We start from the raw sequence: 17,476 nt of genomic DNA, 5'->3' as shown, positions 1-17,476 counted from the left end.
GTTCTCTTTGGAGAGGAAAGGCTTTCTGAATCTCTGGCACTTTCCTTCAAAACATTTTATTCATTTTTTCTTCATGAATGGCCTCATGCCTTTTCTTAAATTCTCTTGTCGCTCAGCCAGTGGTAATACTATTCATTCTAACAAATTAATGGCCTTCTTATTATATTAATTGTACAAGCCCTTGTTTTGCTTACTTACATCATTGACAGCAAGAGATTCCAGAGACTTTCCAGTTTCCACATTGTTCTTTGCTGAGAGGTGTGTCTCTAAAACTGGGAGCATCAAAGCTGTGATATAACTCTGCCCCTCTCCTCTTTCTTCCAGGTGCTGATGATGGGGGAGCCCTTCTTCGACTGTCAGATTGGTTTTGTGGGTTGCCGGGCACTCTGCCTGAAAGGCATCATGGGAGTGCGTGATTTTGAAGAGAACATGAACCGACGTGAAGAGGTAAAGACAGACTAAAAACCGCAAGGAAAAGATGAGAAAAGAGAGGAAAGACTCGAGGGAAAGATTAAAAGAGAATCTAAAAACCCAGGAAAGAGATCACTTTCACCTAAACCTTACCTCCTGCAGCCTCCAAAGCCGCTTTCAGAAGGAGGCAGAGATGTGGTCTGGTTTGTTTGTGGAAGAGTGTGATTCAACTGCCTTCTGCAGTCCACCATAATGTTCTGTGTTAGACACATACGTGTCTGCATTCATTGTGTCGACAGCGGTCTCACCATCCGATCACATCAACTGTCTGTTTGTGTGATATACTACTATATCATACGGTGAATGTACATTTGATTTTGCTGGCATTCATGACTAATGGTGGCTAACAAATAGTAGCGCATACTCATTCCTTTTTTTTTTTTTTTTTTTATTAATTCTGCATTGACTTCTGTTATATTACATAATGGGGGACAACATTACATTTGTATGTCATGTTGTCAATGTTTGTATATTATGTAATGTGGGTCTTTTCTCAAATTTATGCTGCTGTTTTTTTTTTTTTTAATTTGTGGAATCTGAGATTTCTCTACATTTCTTCTCTTCTGCCTTCTTCTTTCTCTGTTTGTGTTTCTTTTCTCTTTCTCTCCGTTCCTTTTGGCCCCTGGTCTGATTTTCTGCAGGATGCTGTATTCTTCAGCTGTGGGGAGAGCCTTAGCAGCAAAGGAATGACCTACCTGACCAACTCCCTGTTTGACTACCGCAGTCCAGAGAACAACGGAGTCAGGGCCGAGTTCATCCTAGATGCCACCAACCACAAGGTTGCAATAATTTTTTTTTTTTTTTTTTTTTTTTTTTTTTTTTTGCTTGAAAAAGGTCTATGACTGAAACATTGCAATAAACTCTTTATTCTGGAAGTTGGCTACCTGTAACTGAGGAGCTACTAGTAGTAGCTCCTCATTTACCGGTATTTGGGAAAGCATTATGTGAATAGTGTTTCCACTTATAATATAAATACTGTATATATTTAACTCATCAAATATGATGACCAAATATGCTATTTTTAGTCTAGAAGCCCCCTGATTAACACATTCTGTAACTGCATAACCATTACTAATGCACTAATGAGAAATTACCACCCAATGTTTATTGTTAATAATTCATTAAAAGTAAGATGAAAGAGGTTATCATTTTTTTTAAAAAAAAAGAAAAATACAGCTATGATTGTTTCACTCTGTTGCCTCTGGACTAACATCTCTTAGCTGATCTACTAGCAAGATGAGTCAAATGCTCAGTGGAAATATTTTAACTGAACTTTGCATTATCAAATCAACATCAGGAAACAAAGCATTTCCCATAATTTATCAGTTTTCTGCCTTTGGCCAGTTGTTCACACTGCAGGATCTGAAGCAGCAGGAAAAGCACAGAGGAAGCCAGGGCATTGTCTGACTAACGAATGCAAGCTACTCAAAATGCCCACTAGGCTCAAAGGCAGTGGACAGTTTGAAGCTAATGACAGAGGATGACATCTAAATTGGTGCAACTAATTTTGACTGCTCATTCAAGTTCAGCAAGAAGAATACTCTGCCATCATCAACCTTGTTACATTTGAATATTTCTGAGCGATTGCCATGTATTTTAGGCCTTACACACTACAATATTAACTGCTGATCGTCTGACAAGATAATAAAAAAAACAACAACAAAAAAACAAAAAAAACTCCACTCCAAAAAACTGGTGTTTGGCTGCTTTTGTCAAACTAACACCCAGAAACATGAACTCAGAATCCTGTGCTGCAATATCTTAGCAGTAAAGTCATCTTTCACCCATGATTTATGGTGAAACTAAGGTAATCCTAATGCTTGGATGCTATTTGGAAGCCAGGCTCTGGCTTATCTACCATTAGCAGTTCTTGGTCTGTCCAGCATACAGAGCTACTAATCTGTAAGGATCAGCGTGACCTTCCTTGTTTACCATAGGGAAAACGTAGGTGTAGACATGATTGATAGTTACAGGTAAAGCATGTTTTGATATATTTAAAGCAAGAAAGACAACTAGAATAACAGAAAATTACTTTATACATTTATTTTTTATCTGGGTCAGTAAACTACAGTCTGATTTAAAAAATCTTCAAGTCCATCCTGGATAAGCTACAACAATGGCTAAATCCACATTTTGAAGTGGAACTTTATGGGGAGTATTAGCTTGTCGGAAAGCTTGTAGCTCACAAAGAATGATCTCTCAACCAGGATCAGGAATGCCTTTGTCTGAAGATTTTCATCATAGCTTTAAGTCACTACCACATACAGGTAATTGTAGTCATCCTGGGTTCTACCCCCAGCTGCTGGTTGCAGTAGAGGAATGTTTCTGCTATCTAGTGTTAAAGCCATTATCACTGATAAGCCTCAGCTCCCCTCATCAGCCACCACAGCTCTAGTGTTGACTCTGCTCAGAAATGTTCATGACCCTCCGTGAAGCAACTGTTTGGATATCCATCCATCCATCTATTCATACTTGAAAGACCAAGTCAAAGGCCTTAGTGTCAATTCATTAGCAGTTTTGAAACTAGCCAGTGGCTTTGATCCAAAAGCATGCCAGTGCCATTAGAGGCACCCTAATAAACATTACTCATTAACCTGTCTTGCTGATAAGCTCTATTGAAATCACTGTTTAGAGGCCAAATGGATAGGTTGGTGTGGTTGCGAGTGTGGGTCTCTCTCCCTCTCTTTCTCTCTGTATTTCTTTCCTGCTCACTCACTCATTCTCACTCTTTTCTCCCAGAGGTTTGATGTTCAGCATAAGTAGCATAAGAGACCAGGCTGATGATAGCCTTTGAACATTTACCAGAGCTGGGTCAGTAGCTCTCAACCTACTAATAAATGATGAAGAGTAATGTCATTTAAATGCATGGACACTCAGATTGTTCTAAAATGACAAAGAAGTACACATTCATATGTGAAAAACAAGGTTTTTTTTTCTTTTAAGCAAAAGATGTAAATGAGGAAATAACCAAATAACGTCATAAAAAACAGCAATGACTTATTTTGGAGGAACCTACAGTCATCACTGCAGTCCCGCAGCACCTTAATGGCTTTCAATATTATGAATAGCCAGCTAAAAAGTATTTCAAAACACAGCTATAATCCCAGTGAGACAGCTATGATTTCTGATCAGTAAATCCTACCTTTTGGTAGATAAGATATGTATTTCCAGTGGCATGCGTCCAAAAACAAAAATAACAGGGAACATTCACTTCATTTTATTAATTGCACATTGCTCAATAAACAAACACATAAATTATTTTGAATGATTTCCCTAAGCTCTGAAAAATGTGAGGTTTGACAGCACACAAATACACTCCTGATCAAAATTTTAAGACCAGTTGAAAAATTGCAAGAATTTACATTTTGCACTGTTGGATCTTAAGAAGGTTCTAAGTAGAGCCTCAAAATGCAAAAAGAAGAAATGGGAGTGAGACAAAAAAAAAAAAAAAATGATTAAGAAATTTATTGCAAACAACCATTAAACTGAAATAGGCTGTTCATCAGCTGATCAAAAGTTTAAAAATAGAAATAAAATTTTCAAAAAAGGACTCAGTAATGAGTAGCTGCGCCATTCTTGTTAATCACCTCAAAAATTTGTTTCGGCATACTTGATGGTAGTGTTTCCAGGAGGCTAGTGGGAATGGTGCTCCAAGTGGTGAAGATGGCTTCACGGAGGGCATCCACTGTCTGGAACTGGTGTCCAGTTTTGTAAAGTTCCCTTGCCATCCAACCCCAAATGTTCTTAATTGGATTTAGATCAGGGGAACACGCAGGATGGTTCAAAAGAGTGATGTTATTTCTCTGGAAGAAGTCCTTTGTCAGGCGGGCATTGTGAACTGCAGCATTGTCCTGTTGAAAAACCCAGTCATTACCACACAGACGATGGCCTTCAGTCATGAGGGATGCCCCCTGCAACATCTCCACATAGCCAGCTGCCGTTTGACGCCTCTGCACAACCTGAAGCTCCATTGTTCCATTGAAGGAAAAAGCCCCTCAGATCATGATGGCGCCCCCTCCACTGTGCTGTGTAGAAAACATCTCAGGTGGGATCTCCTTGTCATGCCAGTAACGTTGGAAGCCATCAGGACCGTCAAGGTTAAATTTTTTCTCATCAGAGAATAAAACTTTCTTCCACCTTTCAATGACCCATATTTGGTGCTCTCGTGCAAACTCCAAATGGGCAATTTTGTACCGTTGAAGGAGACGAGGCCTTTGAAGATGTTTTTTGTTCTTAAAACCCTTCTCTCGCAGATGCCGTCTGATGCTTATGGGACTGCAGTTGGCACCAGTGACAAGCTTAATTTGGGCCGAAGATCGTCCCGTGTCTTGACGGACAACCAATTGGATCCTCTGGCTCAGGGGTGTTGAATTTTTTTTTTGGGTCTACCACTTCGACTTTTTTGTTCCATAACCTTCAGGATCTTTTAAGAAGTTTAAAATGACTGTCTTACTGCGTCCAATCTCAGCAGCAGTGGCACACTGTGAGAGGCAGAGAATGACACTGAATCCACATTTTTACGAAGATTTGGGCTTTTAAAGGCTGTGGCCTTTAAAGGCTGTGGTCTTAAACTTTTGATCAGCTGATGAACAGCCTATTTCAGTTTAATGGTTGTTTGCAATAAATTGCTTACTCAATTTTTTTTTGTCTCACTCCCATTTCTTCTTTTTGCATTTTGAGGCTCTATTTAGAACCTTCTTAAGATCCAACAGTGCAAAATGTAAATTCTTGCAATTTTTCAACTGGTCTTAAAATTTTGATCAGGAGTGTATAGACAAGTTAAGAGTCTCTGGCTGGCTGATATGAAGTGGTGTCTTGATCCCTTAAAGCAGGGGTGTCCAATCATGTGCCATGGAGGGCCAAGAGGTTGCAGGTTTTCATTCCAACCAAGACCTCCACCACGTGACTTCACTGATCACTTCACCTTGTATCAGAAAGGGGGAACTAACTTCGAATGAAAACCTACAGCCTCTTGGCCCTCCATTGCACATGATTGGACACCCCTGCCTTAAAGAGTCTGTTGTATTTAGCCTACACAGCTAATAATAGTAGAACAGCGTTACTTATAATTTGATCCATAAGCAGATCACCCCACAGTAACAGAACTCTTTGGCTGTGATTTGACCCCATCATTGCATCTGTCATGACCCTAGTTGCTGCCTCTCTTAAAGGCTATCAGCCTGTTTGCTCCCTTACAGCCATGTTTACCTGGCTCTGCTTTTGTTTAACAGGAGACCTACACAGAGATAGTGGGCATGCAGCGCTTTGGTGCTTTCTACATGGATTACCTCTACACAATGGAAAATGGCAGTGGCAAAGGTATTGTCTGCTTCATTCCTCCTTACAGAGCTTGTTTGCTCACCTCACCACCTCTCTGCTCTTTTTCTTTATATCTATCTGTCAAGTTCTTTCTCTCTCTGCCTTGTTCTCTCTTTTTCAACCTATCTGTCTTATATTCTCTCTCTCTCTCTCTCTCTCTCTCTCTCTCTCTCTCTCTCTCTCTCTCTCTATTTCCCTCTCTCCTCTGTCAAACAAGCACCCTGGAAACTTAAAGAAAGAGCTTGTCTTGTTTGAGTCGCAGCCACCTGGTCCTTGACCCTTCCTGTCCTCGCTCTCACCCCAAACTTACCTGGAGGGTAGCTGTCAAGAGTGTTTAGTCTGCGCTGACACGTATTTGAGTTTCTTTCTCTGTGCTGCTTGTTGATACACCATTTCCCCTCTGTCTCTCTACCTGTGAGCTCTTGAGAAAGTGAATAGGCCCCTCTTGGCTAATTAGGTGTCACTCTTCCTGGCAGAAGCCTAAAGAAGAGCAGGATTCCTCATTCCTCAGCTGTAGCACTCAAGAATGTTTATTCAAGTCCAAAAGATCTGAAGTTAACATTAAGAGATCAAACGTTCTCTCTTCAATGTGACTCTGTTGAAATGTTATATTTGGCCCACAAATGTCTGTGCCTTAGCATCTGATTGTTGGGCATTTTATTTCAAAGCCTCTAGAAAACTGCTCTCTGTTTAAATACGAGGATCATGGTTAGAATAGATCAGCCCTCACTGATGTTCACAATTGCTGACTTAAGGGAAAACAAATCTCTTACAACCTAAGTACTTGAAAAAACATTCAGATCATCTCTTGATGAAGTGCATTCCCTCACTGTGTCTAATGGAAAGTCTGATAGGAAAGCTACATGAGCCACGTCATTGGAGGTCATGCAAATATATGGCAGGGTGATAATGGCTTCCTGGGGATTAGTTTGTTATTGTAAATTACTGACAGCCATTTGCTTTATCAGTAGCTGGCCAGGCAGATATTTGTGGATGCTATTTGAAACAAAACTAATTGACACTGCACTGATTAGTGGCGATTATTGTCATTGTCCCATTTACAAATGTTGATTTGTGAGGGCTGGTGAAACTACCATTTACAGTGATGGTTAACTTAAGCAGAACCATCTCATGATATTGTGATGAAAAGTACACAGAAAGTGAGAAAAGTTCCATAAAGAAATCTCTCAGCTACTACTACTTCAGACGATTGGATTTATCATGCCTGTATTGAACTGCATCTCTCACCTGCTTCCGTGTTTTTCTCTGTCTTTCTACCTCTCTCTCTGCTGCCGTCTCATTCTGACTAGGCCATTGTTTCCTCCTCCTGTCAGCTACAGATAAAAATCTAAATTAAAAAAAAACATTGATACTGTCATCCTCAGCTGTCAAACTCATTTTTGACAGCAGGATAAGTGTCAGTCTCCTTCTCCTGTGGGACGTATAGGTTTACCGTCACCAGTTGGAATGCCTCTCTCCTGTCAGTGTTTCTTTTCTCCTCGGACAGGACCAGATTCAGTGTCAACCAAACAAATTAGTCTCTTTTGCCACAGGACTAACATAAACTCTGAGTCAACCGAAATACTAACCGACTCAGGTTACACTTATCATTGACTTCACATTACAGTAATGCTGCAGATTAGAACTTTTCTGTTTTAGGAAATGGAGATACTTTTAAATGGTCTAAATCCTTGATTAATTTCAACCCTCTTCCCTGCCCAATCCACTGACCAGTATAACTGCAGCCATATGGTTGATATTAGGTTTAATCCATTGTAGCCAAATCTAAGTGACATTGCCCAGTGCCCTTTGTAAATCTCCAAAATCAATGGGAATTTAAACTCTGCCTCCTCCAGAAAAAAAAAAAAAAAAAAAATCACTGTCTGGACTTTGTGAGCTGTAAGAATGTTCAACGCGGCGGTGGAATGTAATGTAATGGGAATAAAGCAAGTTGTGACCTCTTTGTCCTCTTGCTTGCTCTCTGCCATTCATCCACCCCCTTCCTTTATTTTTAATTTCTCCCATTTTATTGCCGGGAAGCTGAGGCTTTAAAGTGGACCTCTGCAGTAGAGGCCTGAGATGAATGAAGGGACAGCTGTGTGAGAGAATTGGACATTTGGAATATTCATCAGTCTGACAGTTCAGGGCTGTGAGCTACTCCCCGCTGCTGCATCACACCATTGCCATCTCTGTTGTGTTTTGTACAATTGAAATATTCCAATGAACAGATTCCCTGCTTGTGTTTGGTTAAGAAATAGCAAATAATTAGAGTTAGAGGATACAACTCCTCTCCAGCTATACTCCAAGTGTAGACCCACAGATGTTTCTGGGAATGCAGACTGCCTTTCTAGATGCTAAACCAGAGCATAGCACCTGTTGATACTCTAGCACATTTACATTTCAGTCCTGTTAAATACAGCAAGATTGAGTCTGATGTTGTGAACCTTGGGCATTGAGTGTAATTCCCTGTGAAAAATTTTGATAGAATTTTGTGTGTGTTTGGGTTTGACCTTGTCTTGGTGCCTTTGCATGTAGAGATGCGCCGATCGATTGGCATATGCTCGGAATCGGACAATTTTTTTGCCCGATTGGCCGGTCAGCCTCAGTTTAGCCGAATGCGTGCTGTGCTGCATGGGGGTCTGACAGAACAGCTGGATGGCAAAAGAAAACACGCATGTAGATATGTTGCTATAGTGATGTTGTATTGCTTACAAACATCATTACTGTTGCTGCTGTTCTCTGTCAGCCTCCACAAATTTTACTGTTCTGCTCTCGTCCATTTGAATGACATGTTACATGACATGCGCTAGTGCAGTCTTTATTTTTAGATGGGAATGATCTATATTTTAATATGAGAATCGGTTTCACCTGTTGCACCTGTTTACATTTACAAAAAAAAAAAAAAAAAATACACTTTATTTTTAGTTGAGGAATTGTAAAAAGAAAAGGATTTTTCCATAGCAAAGTGCACTTTTTATTTCAAGATTTGAATTTTCTATTTAGCTGAAGTTATTTATTTTTTATAAGAGAATTAGTTCCTTGTTATATTATTCTGTTGCTCCATTACCTGTTGGCATATCTTTAAGTTGGAAAGGTACAAATACTGCACTTTCCATTTTCGTTTGAAGGTTTGTAAAAAGAAAAGGCTTGTTCTGTAACTAAGTGCAATTTTTATTTTTAGATGTGAATTTGTAGAATTATTTTATAACAGAGAATTGGTGCCTTGTAATATTAATCTGTTGTTCTGAGACCTGTTGAAATTGATAAGATTTGGAAATTTCTCATTAAAGACAAGTTTAAAAATATTTGTATGCTCTGAATTATAATTCTTAAAAAGAAAACTGGAATCGGACAAAAATCGGAATCAGCAAGTCAGACTTGGAAAAAATCAGATATTGGAATCGATTGGTGCATCTCTATTTGCATGTCTTTGTGTGTAGTATAAACCATTTAAAACTGAAATAAAGAATGTAAACAGCTGAATTTACTCTGGTAAAAAAGAGTTGGCAGAGACCATATTCAAATAATGAGCACATTTACACGCACGCCATATTCCTGTATTATTCGGAATATCCGCAATATTCCGGTTGCGCACGAGTCATGTAAACACGCACTGAACCTGATTAATGTCATATTCCGGTTGGAGAGATTTCCGAATAAGACCCCTGGCATATGCCTGTTCTAACCAGGATATTGTGCCATGGGTCATTCCACGTCATTTCACCAAATGGCCCACACACTTGGGTCTCAAAAAATTCTGAAAAATTCACCAGTTGTTCCTTATGTATCCAACAAATCAAATCAAAACCAACAATCCGACACAAATGCAAGCTACAATGGTCTAATATTGAGGAATTTCAGTATTCGCGAGTGGTGAAATAGCCCCATTTTTGGGATAACAAAAAAAAATGAAGAACTTCCATAAAGAAAAAATATTTTATATCCCAAGAAAGAGCAAGCTTTGGACTTTAAATTAAAACAAAAATCAGATTTTTTAAGACATTCCCACATGCACTTATGGGCCAATGAAAATGTGACATGAAAACTTTTTTTTGGATTTGGAGAAGCTGCCATCCAAAAACTGATGCATATATCTGACTAAGCATTAATGCTTTGAATAATCCATGTATGTATCTCAAAGCTCTGAAAAAATCAAGAAGCTGGGGCAAATACAAAGTTGTTTTCTGAAGGCCCAAACATGGTCGACCACAAAACCCGCGTAATTTTTTTTCCATTTTTGAGGGGCTGGCATGCCTACCAGTTATGATGTATGACAGATGTTTTCATATATTCTGAGAGAGTAGGTGGAGGTGTATTACCGTACCAAATTTCATTTTCTTATATGATGTAGTTCCTGAGATATTGAAACCTGAAAATGGAGGAAAAATAAGGATGCGCGTAAATTGCACCAAAATTGACACATACTCCCCTCACTAAATTGGCCGTATCTCAAAAAGTATCCATCCGAGCAAACTAAAATTTTACAGTGTGCCTATTGGATACATAAGGAACAACTGGTGAATTTTTCAGAATTTTTTGAGACCCAAGTGCGTGGGATGTCCTGAAAATTTGGTGAAATGACATGGAATGACCCCCATGTAAACACCTTAATTGGAAAATGCCCCATACCAGAATATTCAGTTACGTTTGCGCAAGTTTGATTCACATTGAATCCTGGGGCGTCTTTGTTGCTATGGTTACTGCAAGCGGGGAGAACGACATGGCGAACAGCATCCAATCCACTTTATTTATATAGCACAATTTTCGCATGGCGAAAAGCAGCAAGAGCCAGGAGACTGCAGTCTGCCTTCAGCTAATGAAAGACTTAAATATCATGGAGTATATCGATGGGAGAAAACACAGAAATAGCAACAGCTTCTTCATCTTCTTCTGTATTTCTGATAGACCAGACGTCTATCCACGTACTGCTGCCCCCGCAGGTTACAGTGTTGCATTACATAAGAGCGTGGAATACACCGAAACACGGGAATATGCCAAGTAACATGTAAATAGAATATTCCAGTTGCTGCAGCGCATATAAACACCTTATTCAGAAAATTACCTTAACCAGAATATTGACCCGAATCGGAATATGGTGTGCATGTAAACGTAGTCAATGTGATATGTATTGTGTATTTTCCGCAGTGTGTATTGGCTCTCAGGACTTCTCGGTGGTGAACGTAGAAGAGGCAGTGCCCCCTGTCCAGGAGACATCAATCAAGAGGCTGGTGGTGGGGCCTCTGGACATCCGACTCCACAGCAGTGCTGTCCATCGCATCCTCAAAATGATCACCTGTGCCATGGACCATGAATATGAGCCCTACTGCAAACCACAGCGAGGTCAGACTCTACACAGTGACACATGCTCCCTTTGATTTACTGAACTGATTTCTCTTCTCTTCTCTTCTCTTCTCTTCTCTTCTCTTCTCTTCTCTTCTCTTCTCTTCTCTTCTCTCTACTCAGACACTAAAGCCCTTGGTTATCCATCACTACACCAAAGCTATCACCCAGTGATCAGAAATTGCAACAGTTCACACTTTACAGTATGATCACCGCATTGTTATTTCCTTGCACAACCTATCTTTCAACACAAAGCCGTACATGAAAGCAGCGACCTTTTGGACCATGCTAGGGAGGTTAATCCAAACACCTTTTGTTAGTGGTTGGTCCTGCATAGCTATTGATGAGCTCATCCCAGGGATGTTGTGAAAGCTGTATGTTGGAATGTGTGTCTGTGTGTAATATCTGTAGCAATAACTCTAATTTTTGCGAAACCATAACATCCGTAGGTTTCGGTTGTTTCAGCATCTGCGATAGATAATAGTTGATGGGGTAATTACTATAGAGCTTTTGACTTGCGCTGGGCAGGTCAGTCTGTTCCTTCCTGTTTCTATATGAGCGTACTCTCTCAGGGGTGTGCTGGAGAAAGGTCAGTCTAGTCAGAGCCGCAGGGGGGAATTGAGAAATTGAGAGTAGATAAGAGAGGAAACATTTTTCACTGAGGTAGCTGTTGCAGATGGAGTGATAAAATAACAGACGCCATATGTATTATTCTTAAATTATTAAGTCCTTCTCTTCTCTTCTCTTCTCTTCTCTTCTCTTCTCTTCTCTTCTCTTCTCTTCTCTTCTCTTCTCTTCTCTTCTCTTCTCTTCTCTTCTATTCTTATATAAACCTGTTTGGAACTCTAGATGGTATGCCAGTCCCTCTCTCTCTAGCCTGATTTGGAGTTTGTTTCCCAAATTGTATCTTGACTTGAATTTGTGTAGTTTAATTGAATATTTAAAGGGACAAAGATGGATGTGCTAAGAGCTGCAGCCTAAGATGTGTCTGGTTTGTAAGCGATTTGGGTGACAGCTGCCCTGAGGCTCTAGCCTTGGCTTTGTGAGGGCAATTGAGTGTTTGAGCATCTGCCATGAGAGAAGCGAGGGTCAGGGGGTCAAAGACATGACTATCTATTAGGTCATCCTCTCATCCTCTCTCCCACTTCTCCTGATCTCCCACTTGCAAGAGCTCAGGAAGAATGACTTTCCTCCACAAAACTAGCCATGGAAGTGAAGCCAAATTGGCCAGCATCTCACAGTTTTATAAAATCTTGCCCTGTTTAGAGCAGGAGGTTCCAACCAGTAAATTACTTACAGTGTATTCAGTTTTTTTTTTTTTTTTTTTTTTTGTAGGTTGCTCATGAACAATATGAGGACAAAAGTAACAGGAGGTAACAGGAATTTCACAGTCAGATCTGCTAAGTGGATAAGGAAAATACAAAGCATTTTGGATGTAAGAATTGTGTGTATGTGTGCGTGTGTGTTGGTGTACATACATGTGGATGCTCTTTGTGTGATGTTCTTTTTGTCTTTTCCATGTGTTTTTTATTCTTTCTCTTTCTGATTCCCTTTACACAGGCCTGTGTTTCATGCAGGCAAGTGTTTGGTTCCTCCTAGTTAGAACGTTAAGTGTGGATATTGACTTGAGCCCTGGCATGTGATTGGATTGGACACGGCGGTGCCAGAGGAACCTGATGCGAGTCGCGGCACTAGGCCAGAGAGCAAAAAGGCAGTGGGATCAGGTTCTGAGCCCACCTCGGAGCTGGGAATGTAGTCCAACAGAACCTTCAATGACCTGAGAACAAGCCTGGGTCCTGGGACCAGAGCCAGGGCCTTTCATTAACAGAGGGCTCAGGTTTTGGTCCAGCTCAGGCCCTGGACATGGTTTACTGGTTCAGTGCTCTGGTCACTCCTCACTCTGATGATTTCTGACCTCGCTAGCCTCAGTATCATGCCGATTTGGTTCACTTCCTTCTCTACCTCTCCCGGATGTATCTGGTTATTGATTGACTGATTGATTTTGTATAACATTTCAGAAACAGAGCTACCGGGAACCAGCCACTATACTGAATATCATTTGAGGAACCAAGTACATTTATAGTGCATGTTCATTATATTTGGTACATGAGGTGATGGTTTTTGTTTGAAAGGCCTTTTTATTGTTTTAAACCTGATGGCCTAGGGAATGGGAGAGAAATGGGTGTGCATTAGAGCTGATTCCTTTTCTCAGTAAATAAGTCCTTAGTCATTCAACTTCTGATGTCTTTGACCCTTCCCACTTGTTCGGTTTATTTCAAATAACACATTGTAGATTACATGCTTGTGGTAACATTTACCTATGAGAAACAAGCAAGCAAACAAAAAAATATTGCACAGGTCAACATCACAGCAAACACTTTTCTGTTACTGCAGGGTTTTCCCTGCCTTATAATTTCTTAGGCGCACCGCCTAGACGTTTTCACCGACCGCCTAGATCAAATGAACGCGGAAAGGGGAGAAAACGCACATTGACATATTCAGTTTGCGGCTCCTTTAGGAATCTGTTGTTGATGCTAGCTTGGATTGTCCGGAGGGAGTTAGGCGGGTTCTGGGCCATACGTCATGAAATACTGACAACGGAATTAACCAATCACTGCAGCGAATAGTTTCTGCGTGCACGCTGAGAGGATGGCTTTCAGCCGCGACACATCCGTTGTAGGCTAGGCGGAGGGGGAATGTATGAATCGCCTAGCGCGAAAAACACAAGCGCTCGCAAATACCAGTGATACAATGACAACATAGCGACTTTCCAAAATACCCCCAAGAGACTTAATAACCTAACGTTAGTCAGAAACTTATTCATGTAACGTTTGTTGTGTTTGTTTTTGTGCCGATATGCCGTGCGCTGGCCGCCCAGCTCACCCTCGTTCCACTTGTTGATACAATGACAACATAGCGACTTTCCAAACTCCCCCAAGTGACTTAATAACCTAACGTTAGTCAGAAACTTATTCATGTAACGTTTGTTGTGTTTGTTTTTGTGCCGATATGCCGTGCGCTAGCCGCCCATCTCTCCCTCGTTCCACTTGTTGATACAATGACAACTTAGCGACTTTCCAAACTCCCCCAAGTGACTAAACCCCCTAACGTTAATCAGAGACGGATTTGTGTAATTATTGTGTTCGTTTTTATGCTGCCATGCCGTGCGCTGGCTGCCTTCCCATCTCTCCTTCGTTCCACTTGCTGTTCGCTTCGCTTTTCACACACAAGCACCCAGGCCGCCCCGCGCAGTAAGCTATCAGCTGTATACTAGTTTCCAACCACTTGGTTTTTGTATTAATTTCTGTACTTTATTTTATTTCCTGCTACTGTTTGTGTTTGTACATATTTTGTCAGTATCTTATTTATGTCTTGCCATTTATGTTTGTGTGTGGAGACATTTGAGAAAATAATTAAAAATAATTAAATTATAAAATGTTAATCTAATGTCCAAATAAATCGGTTAATCAATATCTGCGTTTGCCAATTAACTGCCTTTTATCAAAATGCAGTTTGTTAAACACTTAAATTGTTATACTAGCTTCTTCATTTGTCTCAAAGAGTGCATTTCATTTCCATATTGACCTATCTGGAACCGCGGTTGTTTCTTGGCACCCCGCACCGCGCACACCCCCTACCGCCTAAGACCTAACATTGGCCAGGGAAAACCCTGTGTTACTGTGTCACTGCTTTTAAAAAAAAAAAAAAAAAAAAAAAAAAAAAAGATAATTGTTCCAAAGTTAGCATGGTCCTTGCTGTACTGCCTGACGTTGCGTTATTGTCTCTTGCAGAAGTGGTTGAGGAGAGCCGAAGTCCAGCCACACCAGAGCAGATATCAGTCCTGGAGGAGTTCATCCCCACCAGACTTACCTGTCTCACTCTACTCCAAGTCTCCATCACAGTCACCATGGCTGAGTTCAACTTGCTACACACACTCATGCCCATCATCATGGGACACAAGGTAACTCCTGACCTCTGACATACAGTCATAGACGAAAGATTTGTCACCCCTGGAATTTTTCCAGAAAATACACCATGTCTCCCAGAAATTCTTGCAGTTACAAATGTTTTTGGTATACACATGTTTATTTCCTTTATGTGCATTGGAACAACACAAAAAAGCAGAAGAAAAAAGTCAAATTTGACATCATTTTACACAAAACTCCAAAAGTGGACTGGACAAAATTATTGGCACCCTTTTAAAACTGAGGGTAGATCATTTTATTTCAAGCATGTGATGCTTGTTTAAACTCACCTGTGGCAAGTAACAGGTACTGGCAATATACTAATCACATCTGTGTGTGTCACACCAAGCATGGAGAAGAGAAAGAAGAGCCGAAAATTGTCTGAGGACTTAAGAAGCAAAATTGTGGAAAAAATATGAACAATCTCAAGGTTACACGACCATCTCCTGAGATCTTGAAGTTCCTTTGTCCACTGTGCGCAATATAATCAAGAAGTTTATAACCCATGGAACTGTGGCTAATCTCCCTGGACGTGGACGGAAGAGAAAAATTGCCGAAAGAATGCAACGCAGGATAGTTCGAATGGTGGATAAACATCCTGAATCAGCTTCCACACATATTCAGGCTGTCCTGCAGACTCAGGGTGCAAAAGTGTCAGCTCAGTCCATACGTCGTTATCTGAATGAGATGAAGTGCTATGGCAGGAGACCAAGGAGTACCCCTCTGCTGACACAGAATAAGCCTCAATCCTTCTGGGAGAACGTTTTGTGGACAGATGAGACTAAAGTAGACCTTTTTGGCAAAGCACGTCATTCTACTGTTTACAGAAAACAGAATGAGGCCTACAAAGAAAAGAACACAATACCTACAGTCAAACATGGTGGAGGTTCAAAGATGTTTTGGGGTTGTTTTGCTGCCTCGGGCACTGGGTGCCTTGACTGTATGCAAGGAATCATGAAATCTGGAGACTGTCAAAAGATTTTGGGCTGCAATGTAGGGCCTAGTGTCAGAAAGCAAGGTCTGCGTCAGAGGTCATGGGTGTTCTAGCAGGACAATGACCCGAAACATACCTCAAAAAGCACCAAGAAATGGTTGGAGACAAAACGCTGGAGAGTTCTGAAGTGGCCAGCAATGAGTACAGATCTAAATCCCATTGAACACCTATGGAGAGATCTCAAAATTGCTGTTGCAAGAAGGCACCCTTCAAATCTGAGAGACCTGGAGCAGTTTGCAAAAGTGGAGTGATCCAAAATTCCAGTTGAGAGGTGTAAGAAGCTTGTTGATGGTTATAGGAAGTGATTGGTTTCAGTTATTTTTTCCAAAGGGTGTGCAACCAAATGTTAAGTTGAGGATGCCAACAATTTTGTCCAGCCCAGTGTAAAATTATGTAAAATTTGGCTTTTTTCTTCTGCTTTTTTGTGTTGTTCCAATGCACATAAAGTGTGCATACCAATTTGTAATTAATAATAATAATAATAATAACACTTTATTTGTATTGTATTATTTGTATTATTTGTATAGCACCTTTCATACAAGAATTGCAGCTCAAAGTGTTTCAGAAATTGCAACAATTTCTGGGAGAAATTGTTTATTTTCTGGAAAAATTACAGGGGTGCCAATACTTTCATCCATGACTGTACATGACACTTGACAGAATGGTTTATGGCATATAATTTTTTAGGACAAGAACTAGTAGGGCCTATATTTAGCACCATGTAAATGAGACACTAATAACAGTGGTATCTGAACATATTTGGTGTCTGTACAAATACAGTAACTCTTTTTTTCCTTTTGTTCTTCGTTAAGATCACCTTGACATATACTATTAACATGCATCAGGGATGATTGGATTGTAATCAGACAGTGTAACATTGCTTAAAGTCCAGGGGTAAATGCACCTGACAGTCTCACTGCCGATCTTTGGAGGTGGTTAGAAACTCATTTGTCCACATTGCCAAGTTGAAATGCAGTTTATCTTCATTGCATACATAGAAGCTGCAGAAATGAAAATGAGGGGGATATCTTTTTGTTTGTTTGTTTGTTTGTTTGTTTGTTTTTTGGTCAGATTTTCATTTTTATATTTCATGATTTTCTCAAGGTCATTCCCAATACATGCACAGTAATTGACACTTCATTGTCAACATTTTTGTTCAATCTTTCTTTTTTCTTTTATTGAGTACCCAATTTTTTCCTTTTTTTTTCTTTTCACTTTATTTTTCCTCCTCACATGTATTGTATTGATTTGCATTTGTGTGTTGTATATACATTCATATTTATTATTGTACTGATATAACTTGTTTTGTGCTTTATGCTCTTTGACACAGCACAGTCTTTTCTGAGGGACATTATTATTGATCTGTGTCATTACATATTGACATTTA

The 17,476-nt window shown here is 40.1% G+C and overlaps 1 protein-coding gene across 3 annotated transcripts in view; it reads left to right on the top strand.

Annotated features, from left to right (window-relative positions):
* Positions 1–17,476, top strand: part of vps13b (vacuolar protein sorting 13 homolog B) — a 379,425-nt gene that overhangs the window by 43,916 nt on the left and 318,033 nt on the right. For all 3 annotated transcript variants that reach the window (XM_030071613.1, XM_030071615.1, XM_030071614.1), the window contains 5 exons: positions 325–447; positions 1,113–1,250; positions 5,703–5,790; positions 10,936–11,130; positions 14,922–15,091. In XM_030071613.1, coding sequence (XP_029927473.1) covers positions 325–447; positions 1,113–1,250; positions 5,703–5,790; positions 10,936–11,130; positions 14,922–15,091 — 714 coding nt within the window. The remainder of the gene's footprint in view (positions 1–324; positions 448–1,112; positions 1,251–5,702; positions 5,791–10,935; positions 11,131–14,921; positions 15,092–17,476) is intronic.

This window comes from Myripristis murdjan, chromosome 16 (genome assembly GCF_902150065.1).
Source record: "Myripristis murdjan chromosome 16, fMyrMur1.1, whole genome shotgun sequence".
Taxonomy (NCBI): domain Eukaryota; kingdom Metazoa; phylum Chordata; class Actinopteri; order Holocentriformes; family Holocentridae; genus Myripristis; species Myripristis murdjan.
This window is presented reverse-complemented; position numbering and strand designations above follow the sequence as displayed.